Source organism: Chamaea fasciata, unplaced genomic scaffold, assembly GCF_029207755.1.
Source record: "Chamaea fasciata isolate MVZ Bird 193981 ecotype frontalis unplaced genomic scaffold, bChaFas1.0.hap1 SCAF_1, whole genome shotgun sequence".
NCBI classification, from domain to species: Eukaryota; Metazoa; Chordata; class Aves; order Passeriformes; family Sylviidae; genus Chamaea; species Chamaea fasciata.
Window position 1 is genome coordinate 122,971,251 of NW_027094086.1, and position 16,294 is coordinate 122,987,544.

The window sequence follows — 16,294 nt, forward strand, 5'->3', positions numbered from 1 at the left end:
AGGGCAGTCTCCCCTGGAGCATATTTTCCTTTCAATTTCTAGACATAGTTCACAATGTCCTTAAAATTCCTTTCATGAAGACATATGCAGAATATGGAGGTGATAGGTAATACATAGTTGGGATAATTCCTTCTATTTTGTGCCTTGCTTCTCCATTTTGTTTGAACAAAAGATGGAGCTTAGCAGACACATTTTGCTGTGATCTGATTTCAGACCTTCCTCTGAGCTGCTCAGGTACTCGCTGCTGTTCATAACACTGCTCATGATCCATTTGTAGGGGCAACTGTGAAGTTTTCTGATCCTTTCCCACTCACCTCTAGGATTTACAGAGTGTGAGGCTGGGCTTAGATTTTTACTGAGATCTTTTCTGTTAGACTTTTTTAGAAGGTTCTCTCCAGCAGCTGATTCTGCAAAGGGATGAAGGATGTCCCAGGCCATTTAGAATCATGTGCTACTGCTCTAAACCTTGAGGGCCCTATCACCACGGATCCTCTGGGGACACAGTACATAGCATCCATGCAAGTCTCATTATGCTTGAAATATGGCCACACCATATTTGAAATATGAAATATCTTCATCTTCTTGGTTGCCCATAGTTGAGAGCATGTATTCTGAGCGTAACACCTTAGACTTCCTAAGAGAGTTTTAAAGGAAGATGAAATCCAAATTTACAGCTAAATAACAGATATTCTGTGACAAATACCACCTCCTTCCTTCATGCATTCATGAAGATGTTTAAATAATTGTGTACAGGAGGATCTAAAAAAATGTACCTTGAAAAGTCATTCACACTGCTCAGAGGAATTCTAAGTAGGCAGAAACTAGCAGATTTGAGAAACCACTTGTTGAAGCAGGCTTTTACAACTCAACTTGAAATGTGGTACAAAGCTTTGCTTTACATTTGTTTCTGAGGGTTTGGTGCATGAAGCCTGTGCCTGTTCTCACCTGTCCATTCACTGAATCCCTATCACTTGGTAATAAGAACCACAACATCTTATGCTTATAAACATTGCAAGTCTTGAGATAACTTCCTTCCAAATTCCCTGAAGCCTCATCTAAAATCGTTCAGTTGTTACCCCTTACAGAAGTGCAGAATTTACTGAGATTTTTTTGGTTCTTTGCAATCTACATTCAAAATCACCAGCACATCTAGCAAGGTAAAGAAAAGGTCTAATTCCTGTGCATGGATTGTTATACAACCCGAACAGTTCTCTGTTTTGTAAAGGTCATTTAAAAACGAGCAGTGAATAAGAGAAGTAAAAACACAAGGAAACTACAGGATGTGATTCATAAAAATCCCACATCTCCTCTATATGCTCATACAGTCTTCTTTGAAAAAATAAATAAAAGGTTTTGTTGTTTAGCAAAGTTCCAGTAAGTAACACACATGCCAGAGAACAAGCAAGCTCAAAACAATGAGCTAAAATTAGAAGAGGCAGATTCAGCATGTGAAGTCACAAATACACACACACTAACTTCATAATGTGAAGGCATCTGGAAGAAATATAGTCACATGGACAGTCTGGGTGCCGGCGTGAGGACTGTAGCTCTCAAGATTTTTCCGTCAGCTACAAGCTCTTTGTGGATCCTCAAACAACACTTTTAATCCTATCTGTGAAAAGAGGCAATGACTGGCCTACTGTGTCTCTTATGAGTATGAAACCCTGGGTGTTTACAAGGATCTTGGATTTTCATGTTGAGTGCCACTGAACTAAAATTATTTCTTCAAACCACTCAGCTGTAAAAAGTGCTCAAAAGTAATTCACTTTGAGCCACTTCTCTGTTCAGAGTAGGTCTATTTCTGACTGAAATGGAAGACAAAGAGACATGGTGTACACTAGTACTGACCATCGGTCTTCACTTCAGTATCAATAAAACTTTTTCTCACAGATTTTTCTCCTAACTTAAAAAATAAATTCTCTACAGCAGATGCTTGCTAGCCATGATCAATTCTCAGCAGGCCTCACCAGCTCAATCAATAAACCATTTATATTCCCACAGAAATCATAAAAGACATGTTCAGCAGCAGCAAGAAGCAGCAAGTTCTATTAAGAATGTTTGATCAGGACCGCTCTTCCATGATGTGCAAGCAGTAACCAAAGAAAGAGTTACTTACACCAACAGCGGAGAAAATGACAGCAACCATGGCTATGGATGAATTCGGACATTTCAAAGAGGATTCAGGTGAAGCTGTCTAATCCCACTCTAGATTTGCATTTCTGGTTCAAATACAGGCTCTAAAGGAGGTAACATGAGCTGTCATAGGCAAACAAAGATGGAAAGATTTCACTGCAAGACAACACTACACTCTGAGGATGCTTCTCATGAAACAATTTATTGGACATTTTTAAGGAGAGCTGGAGTACACATATTCATTTTTGAAGTTTTTCAGGACTTTTTGCTTTTTACAAATATTGCTGCAGCTGTTAAATTATGTACTTGACTTCCAGCACGAACCCAAACATCCACTCCAGGCAGTAGCTCAAAAAGGATCCAGGACTGGTTCTTTCTAGCTCAGATGGCAGAGACAGAACTGCTACTCCTCAGGTGCAGTGACAAAAAATAAACATTTGCATTTCAGATAACACAATATATATTTCTATAATGTGAGTTTGAAGGGAGAAGGAGAGGCAGCTGAGAATTAGAGAAATCAAGTGCAGAATTATTTATGGTTTTGTTTTCTAAGTATTAGTTATTATTTTTTCTGCTGTATTCAGTAGGTAGAACAAAGAATCATCTAATTTGTCCCTGTTTGTGGGTCAAATTAACTTAATAAGGCTAGATTAATTATAGACTAGAAACTAGATTATCTACAGATGTTCTGATAAAGTTTTCAAGACTAGATTACCTAAAGTACAGAGAAAAATGTTAGACTTTCAGTGGTTGTGTTGCCTAACACAGCTCAAGCTGAAGAGCAGAATTTAGACAATGAATAGAAAGTTGAGAAGAAAATATTACAAAATATGACAGTCACCTTCCTAATCTTTGTTCCTGTATAGAGTCTGGCAGAATTTCAAGCAGTTAGGCCAGGCCACTGTCATAGCCACTGCAGATACCACGAGTATGGGAAAACGAGCCTGTACCACCTTGGGGCAACATAAATATTTGTAATGTATGCTTTTACCCTGATTTACTGATTAATTGATATTTTGTTTTGATAACAACTAATAACTTTATCAAAAACTAATCTTTAATTAAATTAGATAGCTAAAGAACGATATATTCAAACGCTATAACCATCTGAATTGTCTAAAATTATGTTGTTTGCACATAAAATACACCACAAGAAAGGCAATTTAGATCTTACCAGGAATTCCATTCAGTTATTAACATTCTATGAAGACATTCATGTGACAGCCATAACAGGCTGGGTATTTTTCAGTGATATGTGGACAAAGAGGTTCAGCCAGGAGCAGCATATAAGCTAAGAATATAAATTTTTCACAAAATCCTGAATCCATGCCCTTACTCAGCTTCTACTAAAGTACAGAATTTCATTTTAGGTTTTTTTAAAACCTGTTCCCTTTTATAGGCAACCCCAGAAAAGGAATTATGAACAAGAATTGTGAAACCCTATTTTACAAGTCTCCAGGAGGCCTGTATGAATAAAGTACTGTACCTGGGCACTGTGACAGCAAAGGTAAAAACTAAACCCTTCTCTTTAAAAAGAAACAAACAAATAAACAAGAAGTATTTCTAGCATACTGAAACCAAACTCCATAATTTTAATATCCTTCGCCTTTTATTTGTCAAGGAAAAGAGAAGGAAATAAGGGAGAAGAGCATTGGGTCAGTACATATTCACTCAGCTTTATCTCACTTTTTACCCTTTTTGACAAAGAGCCATCCAACTCTTGCTACTCCTTTTAAAGCTGCCAGTGGAAAGAAAGATTTTTCTGGGGAGGAGGATCTCCAGGGGAAGCAGTGAAAAAACATGAGAGAAGGAATCTGCAGGAATTCACTCCCACCCATCTACAGGAGATTCCTAGAAGCATTGTTAGTCTTCAAAAAAACCCACTCTGCTTCACAACGGCAAGGTCAATTCTGGCAGGTTGATTTTAAAGCAGCAATGGTGTCTAGATGGAATCTCTTACAAGGTTGGAATGTTAGAAGTAGACCCAGGAGAGAGGATTTAATGTACAAAATGCAGGTGAGGCAGCCAGAAAGACACGATGAATGCAATTTATCACAGGGCTCTGCAATTTATCACAATGGAATCACAGGAAACAAGCAAACAGGAGAAGTAGATAGATAGACTGGAGAGACTGAGATTCTCCGTGCATGGAACTTCTTTGAAATATGCCAAGGAAATTACACGTTACACGTTCAGATTTTCAAACAGTATTTTACTGATGGAATAGAGCTGTGTGTTTCTAGGTTTGGGGTCCTTTTCTCCAGAAAAGAAAAAGATGTGTTATCCTGAAAAATGAAAAGAAGCTAAAATTAGAGGATGCTGTTTTGCTTCACTTTGGTTTTAATCCCCCTCTGGAGCAGCACTGGATGCGTGCCAGGAGGTAGGGGTTTCCATGTGCACGCAAAGAGCCTGTACTTCCCAGCTACCCTCCTCTCTGCTCAGTTTTCAAGTTCAGGTGCATGAAGGTCCACACACAGAAGCATTTTCAATCTGTGAGCTATTTTTGACAATGTGCAAGTGATCAAAATGCGCTCACAGCAAACACACTCCTTCCTCACTCCCCTGCTTTCGTGGGTGCCTTTCTCAGAACAGGTCTGTTCTATCAAGGTAACAACTCCAAGTTTTACAGCAGCAGTGCTGGAGCAATACCAGCTCTGCTGCAGAGCATTGGTGGAGAGTGCTGGGTATTCCCCACCGCCCACAAAGTAGGGGCCTTGCAGCTTTCAAAACAGAGCATGTACTATTTAAATTGCTTCACTGGGAGGAGAATTATGTGTTCTGCAACGCCTCAGGACAATGAGCCAAAGGAACTATAGAATATGAGCTTGGTGTTAGAGCCGGAGCTCTGCAATGCTCTGCTTTGTGTGTGTTTTAGCCTGCTATGTAACATTACTTTTACATTAACATTTGTGGTTCCTTTTTTATGCACTCCAGCTTCACCATGCCCCCCCCCCCTTTATATTTTAACAGTCAGATTCCTATGATCCAACCAGGGTGGCATGTTCAAAGCTCCACTTCTTTTTCACACTGATTAAAAAATAAAACAGGCAAAAAAACTCCTCAGAGTATTGAACGAGCTTACTTCAAATAGCTTTTATTAACACTAGGACATGACTATAGCCAAAGAATTATACAAAACACAAAACAAAAGGGATTTTGACAACTTGGTTGAAGACTATTTCACGCCAATCCAATGCTCATATATCTATAATCAACAAAGTTCTGGAGCACAATATTACTTAACATTACTCATTGGATACTTGCAGATACAAAAATGTATCAGGAATAATAACAGTGGTTCCTTTTACTCTTATGGAAATATTACTATTGACCTTTAAAAATGTTGCCCTTTGGGTCAGTCCTACTGATGCTTTATCCCTTAGAATCTGCTCTGCCTGGAAAGACAAATTACAGATAAACTTTCAGAGCTCTGAGCAAAAGGACTGGTTTTTATCATGGAAACAGATAGCAACATCAATTTCCAAAAAAAAAAAAAAAAATAGACATTTCAGCTGTGTATCCCTAGACCAAAAAGTCAGTCTCGTAAAAACCCATGGCAGTAAGCTTGCTTTGAAAGCCTTAGTTATGACTTCACCAGATATTGCTTTATGCTTTCCTACTGCATCCTAACTTGGAATATTAAGCCAATCATAAAATTTAAAATAGCAGTAAACTAAGCAGCAAGAGACATGAGTATGAACCTGTTCACCCAATACATGACGCATACACGCTCATGAAGCCAGTAGAATAGATCCAGCAGAGTCAATTTTCTTTCACACAGAGTTTTTTAGGAGCAGAACTGGCACTTTATATCAGAAAAAGGTATGTGTGGGCAAGCTCAGATATTTTACCCAGGCTTTTTTTTTACAGTTTCGTGTGGCTGAGTGCAGAGTTCAGGTTCCTCCTCTAGCTGCATACCCAAAGCCTGTTAGAGGAGGGATTAAGTGGTCTTTGAATCAGGACATCCTGTGGCTCTGGCACTGCAAACGTGCCTCTGGCCATGCAGCCATACCATCCAAAGGGGGAATGTGTGGAGATCTTGGCACAGAATCCTTCTGACCACACAGTACCTGTGCCACTGCTTGCATGCACCACTTGTCTTTAGACCATCCCCACAGAAGCATGTCTTTGTCATAGATCACAGCCCTTATAATGACAGCCCAACTCACAGTGTGCTAATTGACATCCACAGAGCAGGATCTTTGATGGTGCAGAACTATTTCTATTTTGCTGTAGTCTATGCTAACATGCTGAAACACAGAGCATGGCACTGGTGCAGGATGAAGGATTGTGCAGAAGAGACATAACTGAGAGTTGCTGGATCATCCATCCTTTTTGGTCTTCACTTTCTGTAGTGTGTGATTTACTAGCGATTGGAACTGAGCTAGTAACAAGATCTCATGGGGACAAAACCCTTTCAGATCAAGTGAAAAAATGACATTGTTAAAATCAAAATGGGTTTCTTTTGAGGTTAGAGAGGAATGCAAGTTTCACAATTTCTTTTTTTAACAGTCAGCAGACAGCCAGCTAAATAGTACTCTTAAAATACTGCTGCAGTTTGGATCTGTTACAGAAATGAAGCATTTCATTGCTGCGAGAAGTGAAAAAGATAAGCAATTCTCATTCCCACACCAAGGGCAGGGGAATTTGTCAAAAAAGACACCTTTTTTTCAGATGGTTTTCTATGTGTTACAAGGGTGAATTCAATTACAGGTACAAAAACAAAGCAAAGATCTTAAATGATAATTTAGAACCCAAATGCCTTCAAAACCAGGATGAAAAGCAAGTAGCAGAAACTTGATTTAAGAAAGATCCTTTCCTGGCAGGTTCCACACACCACATCCCCCCTCCCTAGGTACATATTCTGTTTTACTTCCATATGGACTCTGTAAAAAAAAAAAATACAATGGTTCACAAAGCTCTATTGTGACCTTTAAAAATAAAACAACCATGCACTGCTATGCTTCTGGAAAGGCCACTATTGAGGAAAAAAAAAAATCCCCCTATCAGTCATGTTATAAAGTATCTACTGGGGGCTGAGAACTTCTTGGGTAAATGCACAGTACACACATCAGCACACATGACTGCTGCTGCTGCTACTGCTGCTTACAAGAGAAAAGAGCCAGGTTCACATCTGCGTGAGTGTGGCCATGCTGGTGGGACAGAGGAGGCATTTCCCAAAGATTAAATGCTTGCTGAGAACCTCCTTGCCCCTGCAAGAGAATAGGAGTTAGTTGTTTTACAGCCATCAGTGCCTTTGGAAAAGTTCCCTCTAATTCTTCATCCCAGACACATTGCCCCGAAAGTGTCCTGCTGTCTGTCTACAAAAATTAGTCAGTCTCTACATTCTTGTTCTCTACAGGACCCCTGGTGTTGGCTGCAGCAAAACCTTTCTAATATTTCATCTCCGGTTATGACTCTCAGCTTTTCAGAGAGGCTGCACGTAGATAAGACACCAACTAAAATACCACATACTCTAGAGAGGGGTTTGTTTTGCCACTTACATTCAGCCTGCAGCATGCTGTTGACTTTTTTTGCAAAGTAAAGGCATCTCTATCTTTATTTGCATAACATTTTCTGTTTCTTTTATGATGTTTATTTAAGATAGCTTAATGATTTTGCTTTTCTCAGATGTACTTGCTTAGAATTAGTTGCTTCATTTGCACTGAAAGAAAAATTAGGAGGGTAAATGATTTTAAAAAGTGAATAATTCTGTCATCTTTACACTGGCAAAATTCCCATGAACTTTGATTATCCACTAGAAATGTTGCCTGAAAAGAGATCATATAATCAAGCTGCAAATTATATTAAAACCAAATGAGCATATGCAGAATTCCTACACAGAGTCCAAAAATGAAGTTCAAGACACTCCTGAAGGTTTCAGCAGTTCTGAGATTTCCTGTTCATCACTGTTTTTACTGCAGCCCAGGTAAGAGCCTTAAGCTGGATAAAAATCATTCTTTTCTTGATCTCCTGAGTCATGTCTCTTTTTAGTTTTCAGTTTGTATTATGAAATGAAGAACCTAAGAATACAAGAAAGGAACAAGAAAAGCATAGTAATACCGGAAAACATCAACTGAGCTTAATACTTAGTTCCTAACGCTAGAGAAGAAAATTAACTGGAGCAAGCATGTTAATGGGACTTGCTGCTGAGGCATCTCTCTTTCTGGTGGTTGGTGACTGGTGCAGGGGCAGAGTGCAAATTACTTCAGGATTCCCCCATGAGGCAAAATAATCCGCTGCTGCTGGCAATGGCAGCCTGGGGAAGAGTGTAGTGGGACGTCTTTCTGCCTTCCTGCAGCCCTTGTGCCACCAGGACCAGGCTGAAGGTCAGGTTGGCTCAGAGTGCTCCCTGCTGCCTCCTCAGCTTCACCTTCCCCATGGAGTCACACAGAAATCACCCTTACCCCATCTTGTTTATGCATTTCAGCTCAGTTCTAGAGGTAATCTAAGATCAGACATAGATATTTTGGCAGCCAACTTGAAATATCTGGGACTGAATTTTCAGAGGTGTCAACCTCTCTAGCCTAGTGGGAAAAGTCTGTGGGAGACATAAGACTTTGATGTCTCCCCAAAAATCTGAATTTTTGCATTTGAAACATGCAATTCATGCATCTTTCTGAAATTCTTGCAATCTGTTGTTGAATCCAGTTAAAACTGGGCATTTTTAAGAGTGTCTATGTGAATATTTCCCTAGAACTATGACTAAAATTGCTGGAAGATATTTTAACTCCAGTCCATGGGGAGCTATTGACGGTAATAAAAAATACTGTGAGAAGAAAACAGCAGCAAGTGAAACTGCCCTCTCAGAAAGCCCAGGTCTGCTTTGAAGGAAGTGTTGACATTCACCATAAGACTCAACCATTTCCCAGAGGGCTGTAAGATGCCTTGGAATGACATAATCAAAAAGCAATGGTGCTCTTGACTTAAAGGGGTAAAGAAAAGCAGGGCCTGATCCATCTGCCATCGAAATCAAAGAGGACTTTGCTAGTGACTTCAGTCAGAACAGAGTTCTGGACGCAATCTGTGTGCAGTTTATTAGCACACTTGTTTATCCAAATGATCATAACTTCAACCAACAGCACGTCTAAATATCTGCCTGGGACTGCATCTGTACAAATGTATAAGTGTGAGTTTAAAATGTGGTTTAATTCAAATTATTCTGGCATTTTAAAAGCATTTCTAGCTAAAAAAGACAGCTTTAGCTGATTTGCACCCCAGAAGACAGACTTTGATTGGAAATGCTTGTAACTCACATTTCAGGTTGCAATTCATATACAAGTTCATGCATGCTAAGGACACAAACAGATTTTAGGGCTAATTTCAAAATGATGCTACTATGCAGTCAATTAAAATTTTGCAGCCATGATTTCAAAATGTGAAAAGCTCTACAAATTACCCAACTCATCAGCTATAGCCCTTGGTTTCCTTGAAGGGAAATTTCTTTGATGACCATAATAAAATCACAGTAAATGGCAAGTAAGATTGCCATCAGGAGTCTGCTGAAAATGCAGGAGAAACTCCTGATTGCTTTAGTCATGTGAACAACCCCTTCAGAACAGCCCAGAGTCAGGCAAGGTGGCTTACACCAGGAGTTAATTTAGCCTGCTGGGACTCTTTGCATTACTAAAACGAGCATGGTTTTGGCTTGTAAATGGGGGGTAGAATTTTATTTCACTTTCTGAGGGTCGGAATTTTATTTCCCTTTCTAAGGGGCATACATTCATTTCAGAGTAAACCTTTCAGAATAAAAGTTTACTTCACATTATAGGAAATGACATCCCTTTTTTTAGATTTCCCTTTTCAAAGCATGCCTCAGATTTCTGACTCGTAGAGGAGAGCTTTGGTATAAGTAATAAAAGTCTTTAAAATTAAAATGCTAATCGTAAACAAACCCAAATGCATGAAAGATATAGTCTGACTGCATAACAAAAGAGAATTATATAATTCTATTTGAGTGAAATCTTTCATCTTTGATTTACAGGTTTGAGTCTGCCTATAACTGAAACCATATTGTTCCATATCTTTCATATCATGGCCTTCCCCCAAATCTTGTTTTAATTAAGGTTCCTTTCAGATTTTAGAATAAAAAGCATGACAGTCTTCACTTATGGCTTTAATATAAACCCTTTTTTTTCTTTTTTTTTTTTTTTTTAAATTTGGAAAATATATAAAAATGAACATCACTTGCCTTTAAAAGCTGAGCAAGCTATCAAATACTGCAAGCTGAATACTTCAAGGTATCTCCTGGGGTTCATTAGGTGAGAAAGTTGTAAACAAAATAAAAGTTACTGTAGCAGAGTTTTGTTCATTTGAAGAACTCTTACATACATGCCCATCTCTCTCTCTCTCTGACAGTAAGGCAACACGTGTAACAGTTTAAGCGTTCATTTTCAGCTAAAGGCACAACTCTATGTTATGTTCTCAAACATGGGATTAAACAGCTAAAGTCACATTGCAGGGAGATCTTGCTGCACTTCGGGGATCTAAAATAAAGCCTAAACCCTTTGAAGCTTCTTAAGAAACATCAGTTCTCTTGGTGCAGGACTACATAAAAGAATCAGTTCGTATTCACATCACGACCTGTAAAAAACACTCCCACACAACCTCCACAGAAACACCTGAGCTTCAAATGAGCTGCACTGAAGTTACTGAAGGTCGTTGCTTTGGAGTCAGAACGCAGAAACATTTCAGAACAAACCAAAAACACATTTGAAAAACTATCCATACTTGATCTCTGCTGCACATATGGTGAGCGCTACTGACAACTACAGAGGGTACAGCACATTTTCTTAAAGGCAAAAGATCATTTTAGAGAATCGTGTGTTTTTATGATAGAAAAGATTACGTGAAATGGGGAGGGATGGCCAGGAATAGGGAAGAAAAAATAAAGCACCACCAAGCACAGTACTTCAGGGGATTTATAGTACAATAAGAAGTGCTTTCCCTTTAGCTAAAATCCCTCATCATAATTTAAACACTTTTCACTTATTCAGCTAAGAATTCATTACAGGAGGTTAAAAAATGGCACGTAAAATAAGGGTGGGGTTTTCTTTCTTCATTACACAGAGCAAAGAAAACAAATTCTATTAACAATTTAACACAGTATGAAAAAAATTATCGAGTAAAAAGTGTCAGAAAGTGATTCATGGAGTTCATGGAGTATGTTGCTGGATGTTGCAATTCTCATATCTATAATCTATCATGTAGAATTTTGCAATACTCTATTTCACAATTTGTGTTGGTGAGTGGGTCAAACAGCATTAAAATACATGCTCTAGGCTCTTTCTCCCAAGTCTGTTTTACTGTAACTCTAGAATTGTGGTGGTTACATTTAAGGAATCTTTCGGGCTCTTTCAAGTCCATCCAAAGAACAAGTGAAGCTGCTATTCCGAGTTTTGTGCCCAGTGTTTATGTTCCATCTGATCTGTGCCACCCAAGAAGCAGACAAGACATGTCTGAGGGTGCTTTGGGGGATACACAATGATGTCACCCACAGGAAATATCAGGGAGAACTTGGCACTTCACAAGGCTGGCTCTTCTTCCATGGGCTCACCAGCAGCTCTGTAAAAATAAACAGGCAATCAGAATACGGCACAAGAGTACACAATGACATTGTAGATTTTCATGCATAATCAAAGCTGATTTTTCAGGTCTCTCAGATGTTTATTTGTGTTATTCAGCTATCCATAAATAGAGTTTCTTTCCTAGGAAGTATAAACAAATGTCAAGTGGAAAAACATTTTAGATCCAAGCAATCACCGAAAATGTTCCTGTTTATATTAAAATATGTCAGAATATTTTATAACATTTTGCCCAGAAATGTACATGCTTTGTGTCAACAGAATCAAGTAATTTAATGAAAAAAATAGCTGTGATACTTTCATTTTACAAGCTTTTGCAACTAAAAATACATGCTTTTTTTTTTTTCAAGCGGGGCCACACCATTAAAGCAAAACAGTTCACTAGTAGCCAAGTAGCGTTCCCTCTGAGGTTCTTCTCTAGTCCCATAGTTTTTGATCTTCTGTTTTCATAAACACATTGCCAGCCTGCCTACAACTTTTGAGACTAAATCCTGAATCTGATTATCAGACCACTATCAAAGAAAAAATATCTATTAATTATATCAAATCAGATTATATCTATAGCTTTTATATGAACACCTCTGGGAAATTATCAGCTTAGGCAATAGGAGCACTCTAAGACAACCAATAAGAAAATGATGAGGACACATACACTGAGCTGACATCAAGTCTTGCAATTCCTCATATCTGACAAGCTACTGCACCTGAGGAGTATGATGGCAATTATAAAATTGCAAGCTTCTGAGATCATGGAGAGACCCTCACTATTGAAGGACTAAGACTTTGGGCAGAAACCATTTTTCACCTCAGTCTGTCAGCTTTAAGAACTACTTTAAAATAGTAACTTCAAGCAATTTTGAAATCAGGAGAGAAAAATAAATGTAAATTAATAAATGAGATGTTTACCAGTTATTTCCTGTAAGCCAGTATAATAACTGGCTTCAGTAAAACATTTCTCAGAAAGTACAAATTCATGAGATCCCCTGGAAAAAACGTAATTAATGGGGGCTTCCTTGGACTTTGATAGTTCATTCAGCAATGAAAAAGGAAGTCAGAGAATTTTAAATGAATATGGAATTTATTAAAGTCTTTCCCATTGAAAAAAATCAGCAGTATATCTTTAAATTATTTTATATATAATTCCTTTATGATTTGGAATGATCACTGATAGCATGTTGAAAAATATATGAGGTGAATGACATGTGAAAAAGATGATATTTTTCAGACTAATTACTTTCCCAAGGGTATTGACTCTAAAAGATGATCAATCTATTAATCTCAAATCTTTAGTCTCTCACCACATGGTGGAGGATGTTTCCTATGAACAGCAACCACTGTGTCTCCCTCATTCCTGAGAAGTGAGGTGAAGACCCTTTGCTCTCCCTCTTTTCCCCCTTTTGCTCTGTTCTGGATTGCAGCAGAGAGCACACAGTGGCAGCCAGGGTGAGATGGAGCCCTGCCTGCTGCTGAGGTCCTTCCTCAGGTGTAGTAAAAGATCACACACCAGGTGAGGAATTCATACCGATGGTGTGTGTTGCTGTTGTGCCAACTACACACTTCCATTTTCTCTAGCCACTTTTGGGAGACATGAAAATCCTCTGGCAAAGAGGGTCAACGAGCCCTTATTAAACATCCAGAACCTTATGGGTCTGTCTGGAAAGAAGATAATTTGGAGGCAGATGATAGCTCAGTTTTTAGGTTCTGCAAATGAGAAACAATATGTGTCAATAGATTTCAGGTGGTGATTGGCAGATCAGGAAGGAGTGAAGCTCTGGAAAACCTCTGGAAGTGAGAGTAGGGGTTTGGACTATTCATAAGAACCTAGTGAAGCAGTACTTGCAACAGTCTGTTCACAGGTGTTTGACTTCTGGGACTGGCATTCTCATGAACATAGTACTATTGAGGATCTTGTTTAGGACTTCTTCCATTGGGAAAATTTTCACTGACAAAGGTGCTTCTGAGGGCCAGGAGTGGCCCTCACTGATCTTGAGGGCTATATTCCAGTACATTACAATGTATTCCAACAACAGGCCAACATTCACCAGCCAGAGCATAAGCATCAACAATATTTTTTATATGTAAGTGCAAGATGCAAGGTCCATTTCAGGAAAGGGAGGTAAAGTTAGAGCGCAATGGCAATCCAGCTGTTGTCTTGCAGTGTGGGTACGCTCACAGTCTTCTTCAGTCTCCTTTTGAAGACTTATGTGTATGCTTTAACTTCATTTTATTAGTGCCAGAGAAGTCACTGGATTTCTCCAATAGTTTATCATTAAAAACATTTATTTTTGTGAGATAAGGCTAGAGCTTTGTTTGAGAGTCAGTACTGTTTTGGGGCCAAAGGACAGAGAGAAAAACACTGTAAATCCCATAGCAGTGAGCAGAGAATCAATATATGCCCATTCTGACAAAACCAAAAGTCGTCAAAAGAAAATTTGAGGGGGCAGAGTCTGACAGGCCAAATTTGTGTTACTTCAGCTTTGTCACTGTTAGTTAGGTCAGTTCAGTCAGTCTTCCTGTAGCTGACAGGAAGTTGGCATAAAAACATAAAACAGGCAGAACCCCCCATCCCACATTGTATGCTCTGAGCAGTTCCTTGAGATGCAGCTGTGAGCTCAGGTCTGATCTAAACCAATTCCATGCCGTCAGCAAATTCAGAAAGACATCAATGGAGATTGTAATGAGTATAGATTTTTCTCTAAGGCTTCACTCAAATGGTTCATTTAAACTCCCAAGTTCCTAGGAGCTGAGCCCTCCTGCATTCACTTTACTTCGGTGTGCTGTGAAGAGTGCTCATCTTTAGCTCTTTCTATGTAGAATTCTGACTACGGCTGAATTAAATAATCTCTTTGCAGTTAATACTAAACAAAGTTTAAACCTTCAAACAAAATAAATAGATGAGGAAAAAATCCTATCATACGGATAAAATCTGGCAAAACATGTGACATTTTAAATACTGTTCTGTGGAAATTGAGAATAAATGTTATTTATGAAAAATTATTAAAAGTAATTAATACCTACAATTTTTAAAAAGGTAGTATTTAAGAATGTAGATAAACTCAGTACATCATCCAAAGAAAGAAACTGTTTCTCTTACCTTGTTTTTAAATGAAAATTACAGAGATTCCTCTTAGCTACATTATCATACACATAAAATAAAAATTCAAGGTATGTTTCCAAGGTAGAAACTGCTGAACAAAGATAGATTTTTCTGGCATAGTATGGCTGTTTTATGCCATAATCTGTTCCTAATTTAACTCAGCTGTCTCAGGGAAGATCGTTGTAATTGAAAAGTGATCCTCTGGTAGCAAAGAACTGGGGAAAAAGAGGTGCATTTCTATATCATGAAGGTGATTTGGGGAGTGTCTAAAGACATTATATAAGACATCCTGAGTAAGGGTATATCCTAGTAAAAATGAACTTAGTATGGATCAAAGAGAAAGGAACTAAAAGTAAAATCCATCCTAGTTTAAGAGCAGAACCAGGTAACTCCATATATACTCTCCAAAGAGGAAGTAATGTCCAAACAAGGCAAATCAAATAAAATATAAACTCTGGCAAGTTAAATGTAAACCTTCAATGAAGCAAACTAATGGAAAGTCTGAAGAGCAACATATTAAAGGCATAAAAGCTAATAATAAAAAGATCTTTCAAAATACATCAGAGGAAATGATCAAAGCATAAAAGGAGCATCAAGGAAGGTAGACCACAAAAGCAAAATGAACTATTTATATCTGGGTTCACTAGAGAAGTGTCAGTGAGATTTTATTACTTGCAGATGAACTATCCTAAACTGAATCAGAGCTAGAACAAACTGATCCACCAAACATTGCCAAATTTCTAAGAGCAGATGATATTTGTCTGCTAAGTTCCGGAGAAATATGATTAGATGTTGTTAAAGAAATAGTTATTGACCATATTCTACAGCTTAACTCAGCAAGAGGTAGAGAGGCAAGAAAAGCAGTTCCTCTTTTGGAAACCACAGGAGGTACAGTAAGCCTGTATGGCAAAATTGAAAGCAGCTACAATCAGTGATGGAATTAGTAAGCATTTAGGTAACAGTCATTTGGGTAAGAGTTAAGTCTTAACACTTAAAAAGATAGCAATCCTTTCAAGCTTACTAGAAGCTTCTGAAGGAAAGTAGGGAAAAGGGATCAAGTGATTGCCCTCTGCAAAGAAGGTCTTCCAACAATTTTATCCAAGTGCTTAGAAGAACCTAGGTTGTTGGGAGAAGGTCCTTTCACAGATTAACAATTCATCAAAAGCAGGAAATGTATAATAACATTGGTGAAATTTCACCATGGAGGAATTCTCTAGAGCATCTCGAAAAGGCTAGGCAGACTACAAGTAGATTTAGGTGATAATGTTTGCTGCTGACGCCAAACTGCCAATACTACTCAGCTGCAAGGCCCATAACAGCATTTCTATATGGAGAAGGCAAAAACCGCAAACACAGAATACACAAAACGAGGGAGGACAGCTTTAACTGCTCTAACAGTGATGGCTATGACTGAGAGCTTGGAGTTAATGGTAGAGAAGCAGAAAGCCACAGAAACAAAACATGCCCAGTATTAGCTACT

General features: G+C 38.5%; 1 protein-coding gene across 8 annotated transcripts in view; it reads right to left on the reverse strand.

Moving 5' to 3' along the window:
- Positions 1 to 5,220: 5,220 nt before the first annotated feature.
- The window catches only part of HDAC9 (histone deacetylase 9), a 457,129-nt gene continuing 446,055 nt past the window's right edge, over positions 5,221 to 16,294 (reverse strand). For all 8 annotated transcript variants that reach the window (XM_066196204.1, XM_066196228.1, XM_066196196.1 and 5 more), the window contains one exon: positions 5,221 to 11,697. In XM_066196204.1, the coding sequence (XP_066052301.1) occupies positions 11,658 to 11,697 (40 nt within the window). In that variant the 3' untranslated portion in view covers positions 5,221 to 11,657. The remainder of the gene's footprint in view (positions 11,698 to 16,294) is intronic.